The sequence below is a fragment of the Gymnoscopelus braueri genome (assembly GCF_963280865.1).
Source record: "Gymnoscopelus braueri genome assembly, chromosome: 14".
NCBI lineage: Eukaryota > Metazoa > Chordata > Actinopteri > Myctophiformes > Myctophidae > Gymnoscopelus > Gymnoscopelus braueri.
In genome coordinates, this window is record NC_137619.1 from 36,611,712 (window position 1) to 36,629,901 (window position 18,190).

At 42.2% G+C, this 18,190-nt stretch overlaps 1 protein-coding gene across 1 annotated transcript in view; it reads right to left on the bottom strand.

Moving 5' to 3' along the window:
- The window catches only part of plpp4 (phospholipid phosphatase 4), a gene marked incomplete at both ends in the record, with an annotated part of 78,416 nt that overhangs the window by 415 nt on the left and 59,811 nt on the right, over positions 1–18,190 (bottom strand). Inside the window, one exon of the mRNA XM_080449490.1 lies at positions 3,267–3,437. Coding sequence (XP_080305616.1) covers positions 3,267–3,437 — 171 coding nt within the window. The remainder of the gene's footprint in view (positions 1–3,266; positions 3,438–18,190) is intronic.

The window sequence follows — 18,190 nt, forward strand, 5'->3', positions numbered from 1 at the left end:
TTTTCATTTTGCAGTGAAAACTGAAAATGGTACACCTCGCACCTGTGACTTGTGCAAAGCAGCGTGCTTCTTTAAGGGTTTTAAAAGATTTCCATTTCCCTGTAGCCTATAATGTCCAGTAATTTAGCTTTATCATTATCATTGCACTACACTTGAACTGATAGCTAACACAGATCAAGTTTCAAGGTTCAACTTTATTGTCACATCACAAGTTTACAGTATAAAGAACTATCAGACAGGGAGTGACTGACATGCCTAGTAATTCATTTTCAATGAGAGAAACCGTTGTGGCCATGCTCATCTCACCACACGCCTGCCCACTGCCAGAAGTGAATCAACTTTAAAAGTTTTTGCACTCAGTGCATCAATGAGACTGACCCTTGCCTTGTATTGTGATTTCCTAGATTTTTACCAGGTTGCAAAACCTGGTCTAAATCTACACTCGCTAGTCCTGACTTTTGCGTCACTTTTTCCTCATTGGCTGGTCCTTTAGCCAATGAGGGCTCAATGTCCTCTCAGAATATGGGATCTAAAGACGACCCACAATACTTTGTTCGGCCACTGTATGTATCTCTATGGTCTGTGGCGCTGTTCCTCGTTTGGCCTTTCAACGTTGCCATGTTTAGTGAGATAAATAAGCAACCAGGTCTAGGAAAGTACAGAACCACGGGTCCATTTGGTTCCGTGCGGGGACGCTGGAGAAACCTGGTATAATATGAGTGTGTCATATCTTGTTTTTAAACAGTTATCGGGACATAAACAGGAGGAGCTTTCAATATTGCTTTAGCCCAGTGGTTCTCAAAGTGGGGTCCAGGGACCCACAGGGTTCCTCGAGGGGGTTCCAAATGGACCCTTACAGGGCTGTAACTCTGAGAGTTATGGGCGTCTCTGAAATTAAAAAGTTTGAGAACCAGTGTAGTCCATGAAAACACCGTTATACTGGCAGGGATACAGTAAGCTAGTGCACTATAGCCGTTTCCATGGTTACCGTGCATAGTGTGCCCATGGTGTTTACTTGCGGAGCGTTTGTTTGCCTGTCTTTTCATATAAAGAAGCTTCAGATCCAATCATATACGCAGGCAGTGTCAGTCTGCCTCTGAAAAGACCTCTAAGGAGTGGGTGAAAGTCTTTTGTTCTGGCCTCCTACAGCTGCAGTTACAATGTAAAAAAAAAAAAAAGTAGTATGTAGAATGACACAATAACATTAAATCAACAGCCAACCAGAGTTTTGGCCAGTCTCCTGGCAACATGAGATACTTTTTTACTTGGGTTGTTGAGAGAGTGATGCAACCAAACTGAAAGTCCAGACTATGAATGTGTTCTACTGAGTGCTGGGCTCATGTTGCAGTGCAGACAGTACTTTGGACAGGCCCTCTCTAGCTCAGTGGATCTGGACAGGCAACTCTCGTGAGTGGGTTTGGACAGACCCTCTGGGACAGTAAGGACAGGCCCTCTGCGTCAATACAGTAGTATGTTATGACTCACATGATCCAGACTAAAATGTTATATGTATGCATCAAAATGCGGTTGCCTGATGATGTACTGTATATTGCATGTCAGCTGAAATAGAGACTTGAGAGTTGTATATAGAGTTGTAAATCAAAACAACTGATTGTTTCCTGCTTGTGGGTGAAGTGAATTACAATGGAGCATTGATATTGATTTCTACAAATAAGTAAAACCCTGCTACGTACAGTTGTACATTTTTCATTGACTTCTGTCAACTTAAGTTAATACCCTGTAACCTGGAGCTGTATATTATGGTGGCATCATCCAGAAAGTGACTAGAGCACCAGCACCGACACACCCCCCCCTCCCCCCCCACCCCGCCACGCCCCCGCCTCCTCACTCCCGAGACCAGAGTATGTATTAAGGGGAAAGTGAGTGTATTAGTATCCATCAAGCATGGCTCAGTAGTCAGGCTAATGGGGGCCCACTTGAGTTTAATGGGCCAAACTGCTGCAGCTTACTTACTGTACAGGGATTTGCAGAAGGATTTTTTTGTTCCATTAATGAAAACAAAAAGAATGGGTACAACTTGAGCAAAGAGGTTGTGGGCCCAATAACTTTACAGGGACACACAGGGAGTTCATTTTGTGTCAGGAAATAGTTATGTGCCCAATTCTTGTGATAGTGGAGTCCTGGTCGTTAAGAAAGGTTTTCTACGCTGTCGCCTCACAGCTAGAAGGTCCTGGGTTCGATTCCCGCCGGGGACGCTGTGGACACTGGGGGCGTGTCCTCTCCTCAGGCTTCATCAGTGCCCCTACCGTAAGTGGGGTTGGTGAAAGGGCCTCTCTGTGTGGAGTTTGCATGTTCTCCCCATGTCCCCTAGGGTAGTTACCCTCATTAAAAAAAACATACAGTAATCCTGGTCGCTATACCGCCTCCCCCATGACAGCCGGGGCGCCTGATGGAGGGGAAAGGAACTGGTTGGAATAACGTGTTCCAATTCCACGTGTTATGTCCTATCGGGGAAACTCCCCCCTGTCACGTGATAAGAAGCGGCTTGCTAGCTCCTCATGCATTGAAGGAGGCATGAGCTCAGTTCTGGGCTCTCCCTAGGCTGGCAGAGGGAGAGTAGCGCCCAGGATTACATACTATAGGCAATTGGCACTGGGTGAAAAAATGGGTTACAAAATCATGGGATAAAAAATTTTGGGGGAAAAAAGAAAGAAAGGTTTTCTGTCTACCATCACATATGGTATTCTAAGCATAATCAGTAGAGCATTACAGGACTGTTGTCATGTCACGTCATGTTACTCTTCTTCCCCGATCCCATCCCTGTCTCTGCCTCCCTTCTTGCCTCTCTCCAGCTCTTTCTGATGTGATGTGAGAAACAGATGGTTGGAATCATTCTCTGCCTTCAAGCCCTGATAGCTCATAATGCCACCTCATTCACTAAATCAGACCCACATGCACTATAGCTTACACCATTATTAGCAGCACTTTTTCACTTTAACACCATGGTGTTCTGGTGAGACAAGTGGATGGTCTGCCCAGCAAGACTGAGACACTATTGTGTACTGTTTTATATACGTACATATATTTTGTTTTATCATTATGATGTATGTGATGTGTTCATCATACACATCGTAACTTTTTAAGTTTGAACAACCTTTTGGACAGCCAACCTCCACAAGCAGATTGAAATCTGATTTATGTTGAGTGGTCATTGAAAAATGTTTTCATTGAGTCATTGAAATAACAATAATACTCAAATCTAGATCCATTTCTCCTGTTCTGATGAAGTGAGTTGTGGAACAAACCTTGCCAGTGGTGTTTGTAGTCACACGTGCGGGACAAAGCGATCATCATGGCACTGTAGAGGGGCAGCACCATGGCACAAAGACGCCAACTACGCCCCCGACCTTGGTCCGTAAAACACTGCAGCTTCCCTGCCAGGTAGAAGGAGGTGAATCCAAGGCCAGAGAATGCAACTGGAAAAGAGAGATGATAGCAGAAAGGGAGAGGGAGAGGGAGGGGGAGATAGATCACAGGATTGAACATCAAATAATATATCATTTTAAAGCAGTGGCTCTCAAACATATTTATGTCTAGGACACCCAAATTGATATATATTAAGCCACAGACCCTCGTTTGACAATATGTTGTGCCAGCCAGGGACCACAGAATATCTTTGTTGTTTTATTAGATTTAGTCAGAATTCTACAACTGTCATACTGTAGGTGGATAGAGTGAAACCTATATGATCTGAAGAGTCATTCTCATACATTCTCTCATTGGGCTAACTTCTAGCCAGTGAAATAATAGTGAAATGAAACCGTTCATCTTTTTTTCTGTGGACCCATTGGAACCCCTTCAAGGACCCCTGGGGGTCTTCGGGCCCTACTTTGAGAAGCTTTGTTTTAAAGGCGGAAGCCGACCATGTCACAGAAAAAATATATTACTGTATCAGCATAATGCCAAGACTATACACTGTAATATAAAATCCCATCAGCAAAATGTCGTGACTAGACTGTGGTATAAACTCCATTGACACACTTTCCCCGAACAGGGCCAACTATGTTCTTTTTTAGATGCTTGGCAAGTGGGATGCACCATGGTTGATTAAAACCCCTAACTCTGCAGTGGTAGGATTCAGATATTTTAATGGGAGATTTTTTCTCTATCGACATTATAGGCAAACGCGTTTCTGTCGTGCTATTACTGCTGTAGAGTAATGTTTACATCGCACACATCTGCATCTGTCTGTTTTCATAGGTTAAGTCAACATTGTGGCTGTTCCTCTGTGGAATAATGATGCAATAGTTCTGGTTTTGGTCTCAACACCCTTAATCGCCTACTAGTTGCTTACTATATGTGGTAACAGTGGTCTAACGCAGTTGTTTTATGCATGCCCCCCTGTGAAAACCTTAGACTCAGCCTTCAGATTTGTTCTGGCATTGTTACTCAGGGTGAAACACGGATGTAATGATCATTGCGTGTCAGCTACTGGCAATAAATTACCTGCACAATACAATACTGGGCTGATGAAGAGAGCTGGTGAGATTGTAACAGACCCCACACAGCCCAGCAGCCATACCTCTTTGCTAAACTGCCATCTCAGAGTTGGCACAGGTCCATTCCCACATGTTATACTGTAAATGCCACGTCCGCAGCTTCTTTCCTGAAGCTCATTAACCCTACCTCCCAAGATGTAGTGTCTGCGTGATTCATTGTTGTTTCTTTTGTAAACTGTTGCTGTCCTACGTTTCATGTTGTACTTTAGCCAGACCTAATTCCTGTGTATATCCTACATACTGTACAGCACTGGCAATAAAGGGCTTCTGAGTTCTGAGTAAACAGAGCTACAGTATGTAGACAATACAAACATAGTGGAATGATGCAGTATGAAAAATTGGCATGCAATGGTAGACGCATATTGAAGCAATGAGTTCAATGACTTCAAGGAATTACAATAAACTAGAACAGTTCAGTAAATCAGCATCGTTTGCCCTTTCCGGAAGTGATGGATAACATAAACAATGTGCACATATTTACTCGCGCATTGATTGATAGTCTACTGTACTGTACTGTACTGTTCTTTTCATTCAGGCTGAGAGGTTACAGTGTGCTGATGTAGTAGTATCTTGTGCTATAGTCGTCTGGTTTCCCATAGATGTACAGTGATGTAAAGGAGGAAAACCTTAAATGGAAAAAGGTGCACCTCCTTGACCTATCAAGGCCGTTGCTGTCTCTTTCCATGTCCCTAGAAGCTCTAGCTCCCCTACGATGGAAATGAAGGGTATGTTGAGTGCCTTAATGGACCTCGAAAGTGAGGTTCCGGAAGTAAACGTGAAAGTATTTTGGGATGTCCAGCACTACTCGACACCATGGACAGTACAGAGCTCACCTGTCCACTGTACTACTCAGTACCATAGACAGCTCACAGTTCATGTAATTCAGAACCATGGACAGAGCTCACCTGTCCAGCACTACTCGACACCATGGACAGCTCCACTCTGCTCAAACCTAGCGTTGCAACTAAGCATGTGGAGATTAATCGATACGAATCGGTTCATCGATATAAACGTGCACGATGCAAGTGCACCGGTTCATTCAATGTGTATCGGATACAATTGACGGGTGAAATCGTGATGCATCGTTCGCTGCGTGTCTGCATCGGTAAAATCGGTAAAATCCATGGTTACATCGATTTTTTCATGTTGTATTTCATTCAATCCTGTGTATCCGAGGCGCATTGAATGCACCATCACTGTTCTGGACATGGACGTGAGCCGGGAGCAGTGTTGCCAGATTCTGCGAGAGAAAGCAGCCAGGTCTATGAAACCCCAATGAAAACAAGCAGGGACCTGCTAGATCTGCTATTTAAAAAGAATAGATCTGCTATTTTTTGCAAATCTTTGCATATAATTTGTACCTGTTTGTAACTGTCAAATGTAAACGAAATTTGTATTAAAAAAATGTTGTTAGTTTTTTTTCCGGTGTTTTGGTTACTTTATTTTGGTTTTAGGGTTAGGGTTAGGTTATTAAATTCTTATTTTTGCCTGATTTTACCGATTTATTATCACAAAAATAATAATAATATATATATATATATTTTTTTTCAAAAAGTGGGGGGTATGGAATCACGGATCTGTGAGAGTGAGGGTGAAACCCCTGAAAACAAGCCGTTTTCACTCGCTTATAATACGCTGACATGGCAACAAAGAGCAACGAGTAATAACAAACAAACATGGAAGTCCGGGAGAGTGAAGAGTTAGAAGAGATTTTTAATGCACCTAATAAGTACAAATCAAACGTTTGGAAGTACTTTGGGTTTTTCAAGAAAGATGGTACACTTGTCAAGACGCACGTCATTTGTAAAGAATGCCGTGCTTCTAAACCTTACAATGGCAGCACGACTAACTTGGCGACTCACTTGAAGAGAAAGCATGGTATTGATACGACTACCGCTGCTTCAGATTCCAGTTCCACCGAAGCAGATGCTAAACCGAGCTCCAGCAAAACTGGTGAGAAAAGTATCTCAAGTTACTTTGGCCCAGGCGGTCCTTTTGCAGCAAACTCTACCCGCGCTAAATCCATAACTGACGCTATCGCCTACTTCATCTGCAAAGACATCCAGCCTTATAGTGTTGTAGAAGATGAGGGCTTCAGACAACTCCTCCACACAATGGACCCCAGGTACAACATACCAGACAGGGGGACCTTCGCTGACAAATGAATCCCCGCTCTGTACAACAAAGTGAAAAGTGAGATAATTGTGTCGCTGAGCAATGCACAAAGAGTTGCACTTACAGTGGATGGATGGACGTCTTGCGCCACTGACGCATACATCACAGTGACGGCACACCATATTGATGATGAGTGGGAAATGCAAAACTTTGTTCTACAGACCAGAGTGTTCCACGATGCCCACACAGGAATAAATCTGGGAGAGTTACTGAAGGATGTTTGCCGCGAGTGGAAGATTGTCGACAAGAAGCCTGCGTTGGTCACAGACAATGCAAGAAATATGATATTGGCTGGAACAGAAGCATCAATGAAGCCGCATGTGCGATGCATTGCACACACACTTAATCTGTCCTCGCAAAAAGCTCTGAAGGTGAACGAAGTGTCAACTCTCCTGGTGAAAATAAGGAGGGTGGTAACATTTTTTCACAAAAGCTACAAAGCAACTGATGCTCTCTTTGAAACGCAGACCACCTGTGACCTGGAACACCACAAGCTAATCCATGATGTCTCCACAAGGTGGAATAGTTCCCTGGAGATGTTGGAGCGTTATTGGGAACAGCAGCCTGCTGTGGTGTTGGCAGTAAGGAGAGTCAAGCCAACCCGGGGAGGAGGCCTGCCTTGCCTCACAGAGGATGAGATGACAGTGATCCCAGAAATCATCAAACTGATGGCCCCCCTGAAATTGGCAACCAAGCTCCTCAGCGAGGAAAAGACCCCCACTATCTCCATCATTGCCCCAATACTGGCCAAAATGCGGGCGGATTTTGAGCCAGATGACGGCGATCTACCAGTCATTGTCGAGATGAAGGAGAAGTTCAGACAGGACTTTGATCCCCGTTACACCTATATCCAAGACCTCCTCAACAACGCCTCAGCACTTGATCCCCGCTTCAAAGACCTGGAATTCCTGGATGATAACAACAATAAGAGGGACAACATATTCCTGGATATAACAAAAGAAGTGGAGAAAATGGTAAGAAATAGAATATGCTCAATCAGTATATTGTAGTAAGTTAGTGTCTCTGTCTCAGTCTTATATTTTCTCTGTCTCACTTAATGTTTTCTGTTTCAGTTTGAAGAAATCTAAATTTAAGTTATGTTTATTTATTTGTCATCACAATCACAATCACATTAGACAAACCAGATGTATTGCTTAAAGTGTATAGCACCAGTGCTAGTTCTCAACACTTGTCCACACTCCAATACTAATAATAGCTTATCTCTGCTAATTATTGTCAGGCAGAGGGTGACACTGACAACATACTGAATGAGAGCCAGGCAGCTCAACCAGAAGGTGATGAGAGACGCCACAGAGAGGAGGAGGAAGAAAATGAAGTGGACGTGGTCGTGGAGGAGGTTGAAGAAGAGGAGACAGGTTTGTTTTGATTGGGACTTATAACTTAACTATAGTTTACAATAGTGTGTTGATTTGAAAATGGGTGTATTATTGTAGACATAATGTAACATATAGTTTGTAATAGTGTATTGATTTGAAAATGAGTGTGATATTATTGTAGACATAATGTAACTTAAATATCGTTTATAATAGTGTATTGATTTGAAAATGGGTGTGATATTATTGTAGACATATTGTAATTTAAGTAGTTTATAATAGTGTGTTGATTTGAAAATGGGTGTGATATTATTAGACATATTGTAATCATCTTGTCTTGTCTTGTCTTGTCTTGTCTTGTCTTGTCTTGTCTTGTCTTGTCTTGTCTTGTCTTGTCTTGATGATGACCCAGAGCCTCCCAAGAAGAAGTCAGCCTTGGACCAGCTGTTTGGAGGATTCCTCAGTCCTAGAGCACCAAAGAAGACCATGAGGGAGAGAGCTAAGGAGGAAATAGCAAAATACAGGGGGAGGGATAATTTAGCTCTGAATGGTAATGTGTTGCAGTGGTGGAAAGAACAAGTGGATCTTCCACTGCTTTCAAAATTGGCCAAGAGCTACTTGTCCATTCCTGCAACAAGTGTCCCCTCTGAACGAGTGTTCAGCACAGCCGGTGACATTGTAACAGCAGAGCGCAGTCGGCTCCTTCCTGAACACGTTGACCAACTAATCTTCCTGAAAAAAAACCTGAAAAAAAGCCATATGAGAGAAATCACTAAGTGAGGTGTTGGCAGTGAGAGTGGAATTTACAGAAAGTTTACAAAAGTGAATTTTATTTTATTTTCTTTGTTTTATGGACATTGCATATAAGACACTCAGTGAGAGTGGTCTGTTTACAGCAGCTGTGACTGCCAAATAATAGTTTACATTTTTCTTTGCACAAGTAGTTGTGAACAACCTAATTGTGAAAGGTTATTATTATTTATATTTTTCATATAGAAAGCTTAATGCTTCCTACTCCTCACTACCGTATTAGCCTACCTGCTGAAGAATTCATATTAGTATCTGTCTGGCAGACAGACAGGAATATGGACATTGTACTATTTTTTGTACTCACTTTAAGTCACTCATTGAGAGGGGTGTGGTGTTACCGTTTACAGCAGCTGTGACTGCCAGTTATTGTTTACATTTTATTTTACTCCTTTATTGTTGAAGAAATCACTCAGTAATTTCTGCTCATTGCCCAGTTAGCATATTGAAAGAGTCAACTCAAGCACATCAGTCAGGCAGACAGTAGGCCTATGGGCATTGATTCATTAATTGTTATTTGCACCATGTTAATCCTGGGCAGTGCATTCTTTAGTTGTTTTATAAGTGTACTGTAACATTACACAGAAACTGTCAGACAGAGAACACTACTAGTACAAAGGCCTGAAATGTTGTGCTTTTTAAGAGGCCAAAAATAAGTTGCATAATGTGATTCATAGTACTAGTAGAGATTATAAGCAAAATGTGTAAAGCCAAACAGCACTTTTTTTGGTTAAATGTTCTGCTTAAAAGGAATAAAACCAAATCATCTGTCTGTACAGTACCATACTGAATTGCATCTTCTTATTTTTTTATTGCATTTTTTGGTTTGCTTAATAGAAAACCTAATTTCTTTGCATCATGTTGAATCGCATCGTATCGCACCGTATCGCATTGGGTAGAACTAAATCGTTATCAAATCGCATCGCATCGGGAACAGGGGTAAATCGTATCGCATCGTATCGGCAAGGATTCAATGTATCGCTAATGTATCATAGGCAGTGTATCGAGACACGTATCGAATCGGCCTCAGTGATGGAGATCGTTATCAAATCGCATCGCATCGGGAACAGGGGTGAATCGCTGGCAGTGTATCGAGACACGTATCGAATCGGCCTCAGTATGGAGATTCACATGCTTAGTTGCAACCCACAGCTTACTGTTTTGTGTTTAGAGAAAAATGTCGCTGGACACTCGCTCACCTAAGCTCCCTCGGCGGTGCCTCTTGTGGCTCAAGTCCCCCTCAGAGGGCGCACCTCCGTTGGTGAAAACGAGTGCACCATCAATCTGACTGGTTTCCCAATCATACTGTAGCATGTGTGTGTGTGTGTGTGTGTGTGTGTGTTTTCTTGAATGTATGATATTGCTTGGTACATGTTCTATCCAAGAGGTTTTTTATGCCTGTTTAAGATTCTTTGAAGTCTATATTTGTCCCAAACTTAAAAGCAACGCAAAACATGTAGCCCTCCATTATTTCACTGTAGCGAAGTTTTGCTCATGTCATATTCACACGTCTCAGAAAATAACAGCAGTGAGTGTGCACCAAGCCCCCAGGACCACCGGGATTATTGAAGCTGCCGTATCCTGGTGGCTCAATCTGGTATTGCAAGCTTAATCCATCCTTAGTGTTGTATTGCTGCCACCTAAGTAATGCACATGTGGCAAGTGTATAGGATTCATTGGTGCACGCATGTGCAGTAGGGCCGCCACCTACTGGGCAAAATCAGGGCCAAATTTTCAATTTGAATCAAAATACGATACTTAAATGCATGAAAGGCCTATTAAATGTCCCGACTCATGACTTGTGCAAAGATTGTAGACATTTGCATTATGGTGTGCTGTGAGGAGGCGAACAAATAAATACAGGACTTGTTACAAATTAAGATATACGTGTAAAAGTCACACCCACGTTCGTCCTTAAGCCTGCCTATCTAATGCCATACTGTACTGCAGTCACAAGTTGCTACCAAAGAGCTTGGTGGCAAAGTCACAGCTTAAACAGCTGGAAAAAAATAAAAAGCCCTGTGTGTGTGAAAATAGATTAGATTAGATGTCCTTTATTGTCCACAAGGGAAATGAATTCTGCTCAGGTCAGTACAGTACAGACAAGACGATAAATACATATAGTAAATCATTTAGATAAACACCACAGTAAAAAGGCACCACAGTAAAAATGTGTAATAGCAGGAGCTAAATTCTAAAATATACATACCATTTTTGAAAGATTCAGTGAAGTCAAGTACTTCAATGCCCTCTACACACTCAGGGGGGTGGTGTGTGTGTGTGTGTGTGTGTGTGTGTGTGTGTGTGTGTGTGTGTGTGTGTGTGTGTGTGTGTGTGTGTGTGTGTGTGTGTGTGTGTGTGTGTGTGTGTGTGTGCATGCACGCGAATGAGTGTGCACGTGGGGGGTCCAGTACTTTCAAGCAAGGGGGTTCTGGGGGGTTCTGTTTGTATATTTGATAAGGAGCCTAATGACAGAGGGAATGAAACTGCCATTTACTTTTTTTCTTGAATAGAGTGGCAGCATACTGCATCTCCATTAGGGCTGTGAATCGTCTGCTATCTCACGAATCGATTCGATTCCGATTCTTGGGGCCCCGACCACATTCAAGCTCACTATGAGAAACTAGGGGCTAAAAAAGATTCCTTCTTTTTCAAACCTGTATTGACTGTTGATGTGCAAAACAAACTCCTCGCCCTAAAGCCAAACAAGGCCACCGGCCTTGACAACATCCCCACCAGATTCCTCAGAGACGCAGCGGTCTCCATTGCTCCCATAGTAGCCCACATTACAAGCCCACATTACAAACTTATCCATCAGTCAGTGTCACGTCCCACAAGAATTCAAGTTGGCAAGAGTAATCCCTCTATTTAAAAAAGGAAGCAAACTAGATCCTGGCAACTATAGGCCTGTTTCCATCCTTTGTTCCATCTCAAAGGTTATAGAGCGATCAATCCAAGAACAAATCAACAGCTACCTCAGTGAGCGCAAACTGTTGTTTGAATTCCAATCGGGCTTCAGAACATCCCACTCCACTGACACATGCCTACTATATTTGACCGACTACATCAAACGTGAGGTAGACTCGGGCAAATACTGTGGCATGGTCATGCTGGACCTCCAAAAGGCGTTTGACACTGTAAACCACGCAATTCTACTTGATAAGCTGAGGGCGATTGGTTTTGATTGCACATCACTAAATTGGATGAGATCTTACTTGGAGGGTAGAGAACAAGTGGTTGACATCAACGGAACCATGTCCTCATCCCTCCCGGTGAGCTGCGGGGTTCCTCAAGGCAGCATTCTAGGGCCGTTACTGTTCCTTCTATACATTAACGACATGAATGCTGCCTGTAACTGCAAACTGTTCCTGTTCGCTGATGACTCGGCACTCCTGATCTCGGGTGAGGACAAGTTGCAAGTTGAGGAAGCTCTCAGCTCTGAACTCTCAAAAATCCGTACCTGGCTTACCGATAACAAACTGTCACTACACCTTGGGAAAACTGAATCCATCCTATTTGGGACCAAACATTCCCTCAGTAAAATGAAGGTAGATGACTTCAAGGTCATAGTCGATGACACAATCATCACTAGCAAAGAAGAGATTACCTATTTGGGATGTATTCTTGACAAATACCTGTCAGGTGAAAGCATGGCAACAAAGGTGGTCAAAGGAGTAAACCAGAGAACCAGATTTATGGGCAGAGTTTCCTCTTTTGTCAACCCTCAGGCCCTCAGGACCCTCTCGGGGGCCCTGATTCAGCCCATTTTTGACTATGCTAGCTCCTCTTGGTACTCTAACACCTCAGTGTCACTGCAGACTAAGCTTCAAACCTCCCAAAACAAACTGATCCGACTACTTCTCGGACTGGGGCCCATGACCCACCTCTCTCCCACTCACTTTGCCAGCCTAGGCTGGCTCAGGGTGGAAGACAGGGTTAAACAACTAAAAATGGGTCTGGTCTTCAAAATTGTAAATGCAGATTTGCCCGAAATGCCCCCTATACCCGCATATCTGTATAAATACCTCGAAAAAGTTAGTGACACCCACAGCCACGAAACTAGAGGGAGCGTAAACAACAATCTGGTACCACCCACCCATAAAACAAACATGGGCAAATTCTCCTTCTATAACACAGCCACCAAGGAATGGAATAGTCTAACCCCATCCCTCAAAAAATGCAGTTCGCTGGGCTCATTCAAAACAGCCCTAAAAACTCATCTTTCTGGAGGCCGAAAGAGGAGATAGTACCAGTTTCCCTGTAGACAGACGACCCCCCCCCTCCTCTTTTTTGTACATATTTTGTATTTCCTCATGCATTTTTTGTATATAATCGTTATTTTTCCATGCTTCACCCCCCCCCCCCTTTTTTTGTACATTTATTTTTTATTTTAATTTTTTTCATGCTCCTTTTTTTTGGTACATAGTTGTATTTTTTCTGTATTATCTGTATTTTCATGTTGATTTTTGAACTGTTTGGTTGCTACTATATATGTCTATGAAATTAATTGAAGGACCCCAACGGAAACAAGTCCGCAAGGACTTTTTTGGCCGGACCTTTTAGTCAAAAGCATTATAAATGTAACTGTGTTGTTTTACATTCTTTTGCCTAATAAAAATTTCAATCAATCAATCAGTCACGATTCCGATTTTTATCGATTTTTTTCAAAACAAACGATTCTCGATTCAAAATGATTCTTGATTCAAAACATAGGATTTCAGGATCTACTCCAAGTTTTATCAACTGATAATAATGTAAACACACAAAGGTAAATCCAAGATTTTTTTTTTTTTTAAATCGATTTTGAAAAAATGAGAATCGATTCTGAATCGTCCAACAGTAGAATCGCGATTCGTATTCGAATCGATTTTTTCCGACACCCCTAATCTCCATAGGAATCTGAAAGCAGGTGCTGAGGTTATGAGTTGAGTCTCTCCCGATCTTTCCTGCTTTCTTCACCACCCTCTGGTTGTAGAGCCGTTGGAGGGGTGGAGCACTTCTCAGAGCTTGGACCCCAAGGTGGTCACACTCTGTAGCTTGGCCTTGTTGGTCTCTGAGAGCACCCTATACCAAGCCAGAGAAAAAGGTTATAAGGCTTTCTATATGGAAGATATAGAAGCTTTGGAGGATGGGAGGGCCAATGTCCATACAGTACGCCTCAGGAGGTATGTCCGCAAAGATGGCCTGTGTGTTGTTGTTGAAGGTCAGCCCACTGTTGATGGTGGTCCCGAGGTACTACTAGCTGCTAACCCTCTCCACAACAAGAGCCTACAAGGATCTCCTTTGTCTTTTTCACATTAATCCAGAGAATAGCTTCTCTGCCTCCCCCCTCGAAAGGGTCAGGACTCTTGGAGGTGTTGACTAGTTCACACTGTCCAAGCCCCTTAGGTATCGTTAAAACAGGGCTGTTGTTAAGCTTACAGAGCACATAGAAGCTTTCTTTCCCAATCCGGTCAGTGCACATTGAACAGTCAACAAGACTATAACTACAATCAGATCTCTGTGCAATCAAAATTTAAATCAATCAAAAAGTGCATTTTGGCTCAGCCAATTAGTTCACAGATTATATGCTCCTAGTTAGCACGAGGACTGTCTTCCTGTCTTGTCTCACATCTCTCCTCTCTTCCTGTGCATTGTCCTGTCCTAAATAAAGCATACAAATGCCAAAAAATAAGTCTTTACAAAAGTGCAAATGTATGATGTATGGTGGTATGATTTAAGTACCAATACCAGAGCTTAAGAAAGGACAGAGTAAAGAGTACAATGATGATTGAGGGCTTTACAGTTTGTGATATGCAGTAGCTATTGTGCAAGTAATGTACAAATGTATTCATATACAGTACCTGTACAACAGATCACCATGGTCAATTAGGCTACCAGTTAGAAGAAAACAGGACTGAAATAAAACTCTAGCTTCATTCTTAGATTTGTAAGAGCCTGAGGTTTAAAAGAATTAACCCCCCGAAAAGTAATAATATTCATTCCAAAGTTTCCTCATGCTTCATTCAACATTTTATCAGCATTTAAATCTGGATTTAGTTGAAAGTGAAAGTTGAGTCTGAATAATATTAACCCAGCCTGCAATTTGGCAAGAGCTTCTGTAATGGAGGAACCAGCACATTATATCACTGTATCATCTGCATAAAAATGACGGTTGGTGCGATCCACATTTTGACCCAAACAATTGATATGAATTGAAAATAGTAGCAGACATAAGACAGAACTCTGGGGTACACGAATAAGAATATTTAGCCAATTACAGGTGGGCCAACAAAATTGGATTCACAACCACAGATATACCAATACGACAGAAAAAGATTATCAATACTACTGTATCAAAAGCTTTGGACCGGAATATAGAGGTATTTTCAGTGGTAACTGAAATCATTTCCGATTTTCAGCACTTAGTTCAGTTAGTTGATGGTTGCATGAATAAGAGCAGCGCTGGTGTTCTAATATTGAATGAATGAAAGGCAGTGTGACAGAGCTGGTGAAGGCAGTGCAGACCCAAGGTGATTAGTTTGCTGCCATGGCGGGCCAAATAGCACCCATCAGCACCCATCAGCTGGCCATTTGTCACTCCATCCCAAAACAGGCAGCGAATACTAAGGATGCTGAGATGTGTGTGTGCAGCCCTGCAGAGAGCGCAGCAAGGAGAAAGAGGAGAGTGAGGAAGAAAAGAACAATGGAATGGATGAGAGGGCTGAGAGAGACAGAGTCCAGCTGTTCCTTTGGGCATCCTGCTGACAGAGGACGATTTGGTTCCATTAACAATAAAGCCTTTTCCCCCAGTTCCTAAGTTGTTTTGATGACCTTCACAGTATAAATCTCTGGAATAAGTTATTACTAAATGTTTTATTATATTGTGCTGTACTTTTTTTTACCTTCTTTTTACCTTGTGTTCTATTATATCTGGCTGCACTAATTTTTACCTCACTGTTTTTAATATCTTTTCTTATTTTTTTTTCTTTTACAAAAGCCCTTCTAGGGATGGGTGTTGCAAATTAGCATAAGCTCTAAACACTATGATTCTATCTCAGTTTGACTATGTACATTGTACTATCTAACCCAATCAAATAAACCAGAAGGAAAGAAACAAAGAATGGATGATACTGCTGATACTCTGGTTTTTCCATTTCCACAAAAGTGTAATGTCATGCACCTCAGGCTCCTATGCATATATTACCTCTGCCCTGTCAGGCTCTCAGGACAAGCTAAGGAAATGCAGAGGAAGATGCTCAGGAGGCAGTGAAAACAGAATGAAACTTTACTTTAGAGCAGGGGTTCTCATACGTTCTTATACCAGGACCCCATTTTATGGGGGAAATTCTTACTTGATTTATAGTGCATATTAAACGTTTAAATTAAGTGTATTTCAAAATGAGATTACATTGACTTTTGGTGCGTCTGATAAAGATGTCTGACCGGGGCTTAACAGCCTCAATTTAAAGCAGAGAGTGCCTGTGTGGTCTTGTGGCTCAGCCAGTTGAGTCATGGACCCTGCACTCCCTGCTAGCTGGGTTCAAATCCTACCCCCTTTGTGTCTCTCATGGCTGTCCTCTCTTTGCCCTTGGTTGTGTGGTTTCTGAACAACAAAGAAATGCTGAAAAGCCTTTAAAAGGAAAGTAGCTTCAGTCCCAAAAAGAAGATGAGAAGGCCCAGAAAGGCCATTATGGTAATTATTCCACATGGATATTAAAAGCTTTGAAAAGTTATTCCCACTAAACAAAACAGGAAGGCGTCTAATGACAGTGAGCTTGTGGGCAGTGCTTGAGTCATCTTCAAGATTATAGTAAAAAGTTCACTGGAGCCAAGTGATGCAGTTCTTAACCTCTCTGAAATGAATGGGTAATCTTCTGGCACAGTGCAAGAACAGAGACTGATCAGAGTCAGAACATTAAAAGAGGATGGTGACAATGAAGATGGGTTTCATGGTGTGATGACAATATTATCTAAAAGTTATCTAATGCTATCTAATCTGTTGGTTGTTTCTGAGTCGAGGCTGAAGGCAAAGGGTGACCGTGCCTTTGCTGTCAGGGCTCCTTGACTCTGGAATGGCCTGCCTGATAAATTAGGCAGTCTTCTTTTAAATCCCTTCTTAAAATGGAATTTTAATGAAAGGCCTATCCATAATTCAACATTTAACATTTTTACTGTTTAATTCTTAATGTTTTATTTCTGACTGCACTTTATATTTTATACATGTCGTCATGTTTTTTTAAACATATTTAATTTGTAACCCTTTGTGTTATTTTATTGTCAATTAATTTTTAATAAACAAATGATTGTTTATTGTTTGCAAGTGGAATGTGTTGGGTATAGTTTACAGTATGTGATTTGTGTTTTCGGTTGCATCATGAATGATGGGGGTAAATACAGGGATTTGAGTTGGGTTGATGCTTGGTGTGTTATAAAGGAAAGATTTTTCCTGTCGAAAGCCATTGTCATGGCTCTTCCTCATCAGAGGAATCCACCCGTCATTACATTGGTGTCAGACTGCATCTAACCTAAAAGAGTCTCCAGGAGACAGCCATGACTCCCCACCATTAATCATCTCCATTGACGACACGCTAAAGGGCTGGGCTTTAAGCTGTCAGCCTCAACGTCATCAGGCTTTGATGACAGCATACTACCCAGGGGACGGGCAAAGCTGCCCTATGGAGATGGACTTCCAAGTGTCTACCTTGCCCGTGTGCAGACAGTGGCTCAATTCAACAGATTTTCATTGTCATTTTATATGGCAGTGGAAGGGCTGAGAGTGCAAGTGCACTCTTTCCTTTGTGGAAGGGGACGAGCTACACAGTACACTGACTGCTCTCATGGCCGATTGGAATTGTTACGATGCAGTCATAACAAACCAACAAGAGGAAGTGGCACTGTATGCCATTATGCATGCACATTGGCCCGGCCACCTTCGGAAGCAAATCAGTCCAGGAGGAGTAGGACGAAGGCTCTACTTCCTCCTCACAAGAGCAGTGACAACACAGAGAAATGTGTATGGGGAGGTATCAATTGGCATAACAACTAAATTGGGGAGAAAAAAAATGTTTAAAGCACACCACCACCACCCAAAAGGGGCAGAAACAGGCTTGGGAGTACAAATATGTGGGGGAAATACTTTGCCTCAGACGCACAGGGATGGGCTTTTGACCCATTTGGGAAGAAGAGCCAAGTGAAGAAAGTGAGACTTTCCACACTAGGCGACCCTCATGCTGGGGCATCGGCGCCTCCAGTAGTGTAAAGTAACTAAGTACATTTACTCAAGTACAATTTTGAGGTACTTTTACTTTATTTTTATTTTTACTTTGGAGTATTTCCAATTTGCAATACTTTTACTTCTACTCCACTACATCT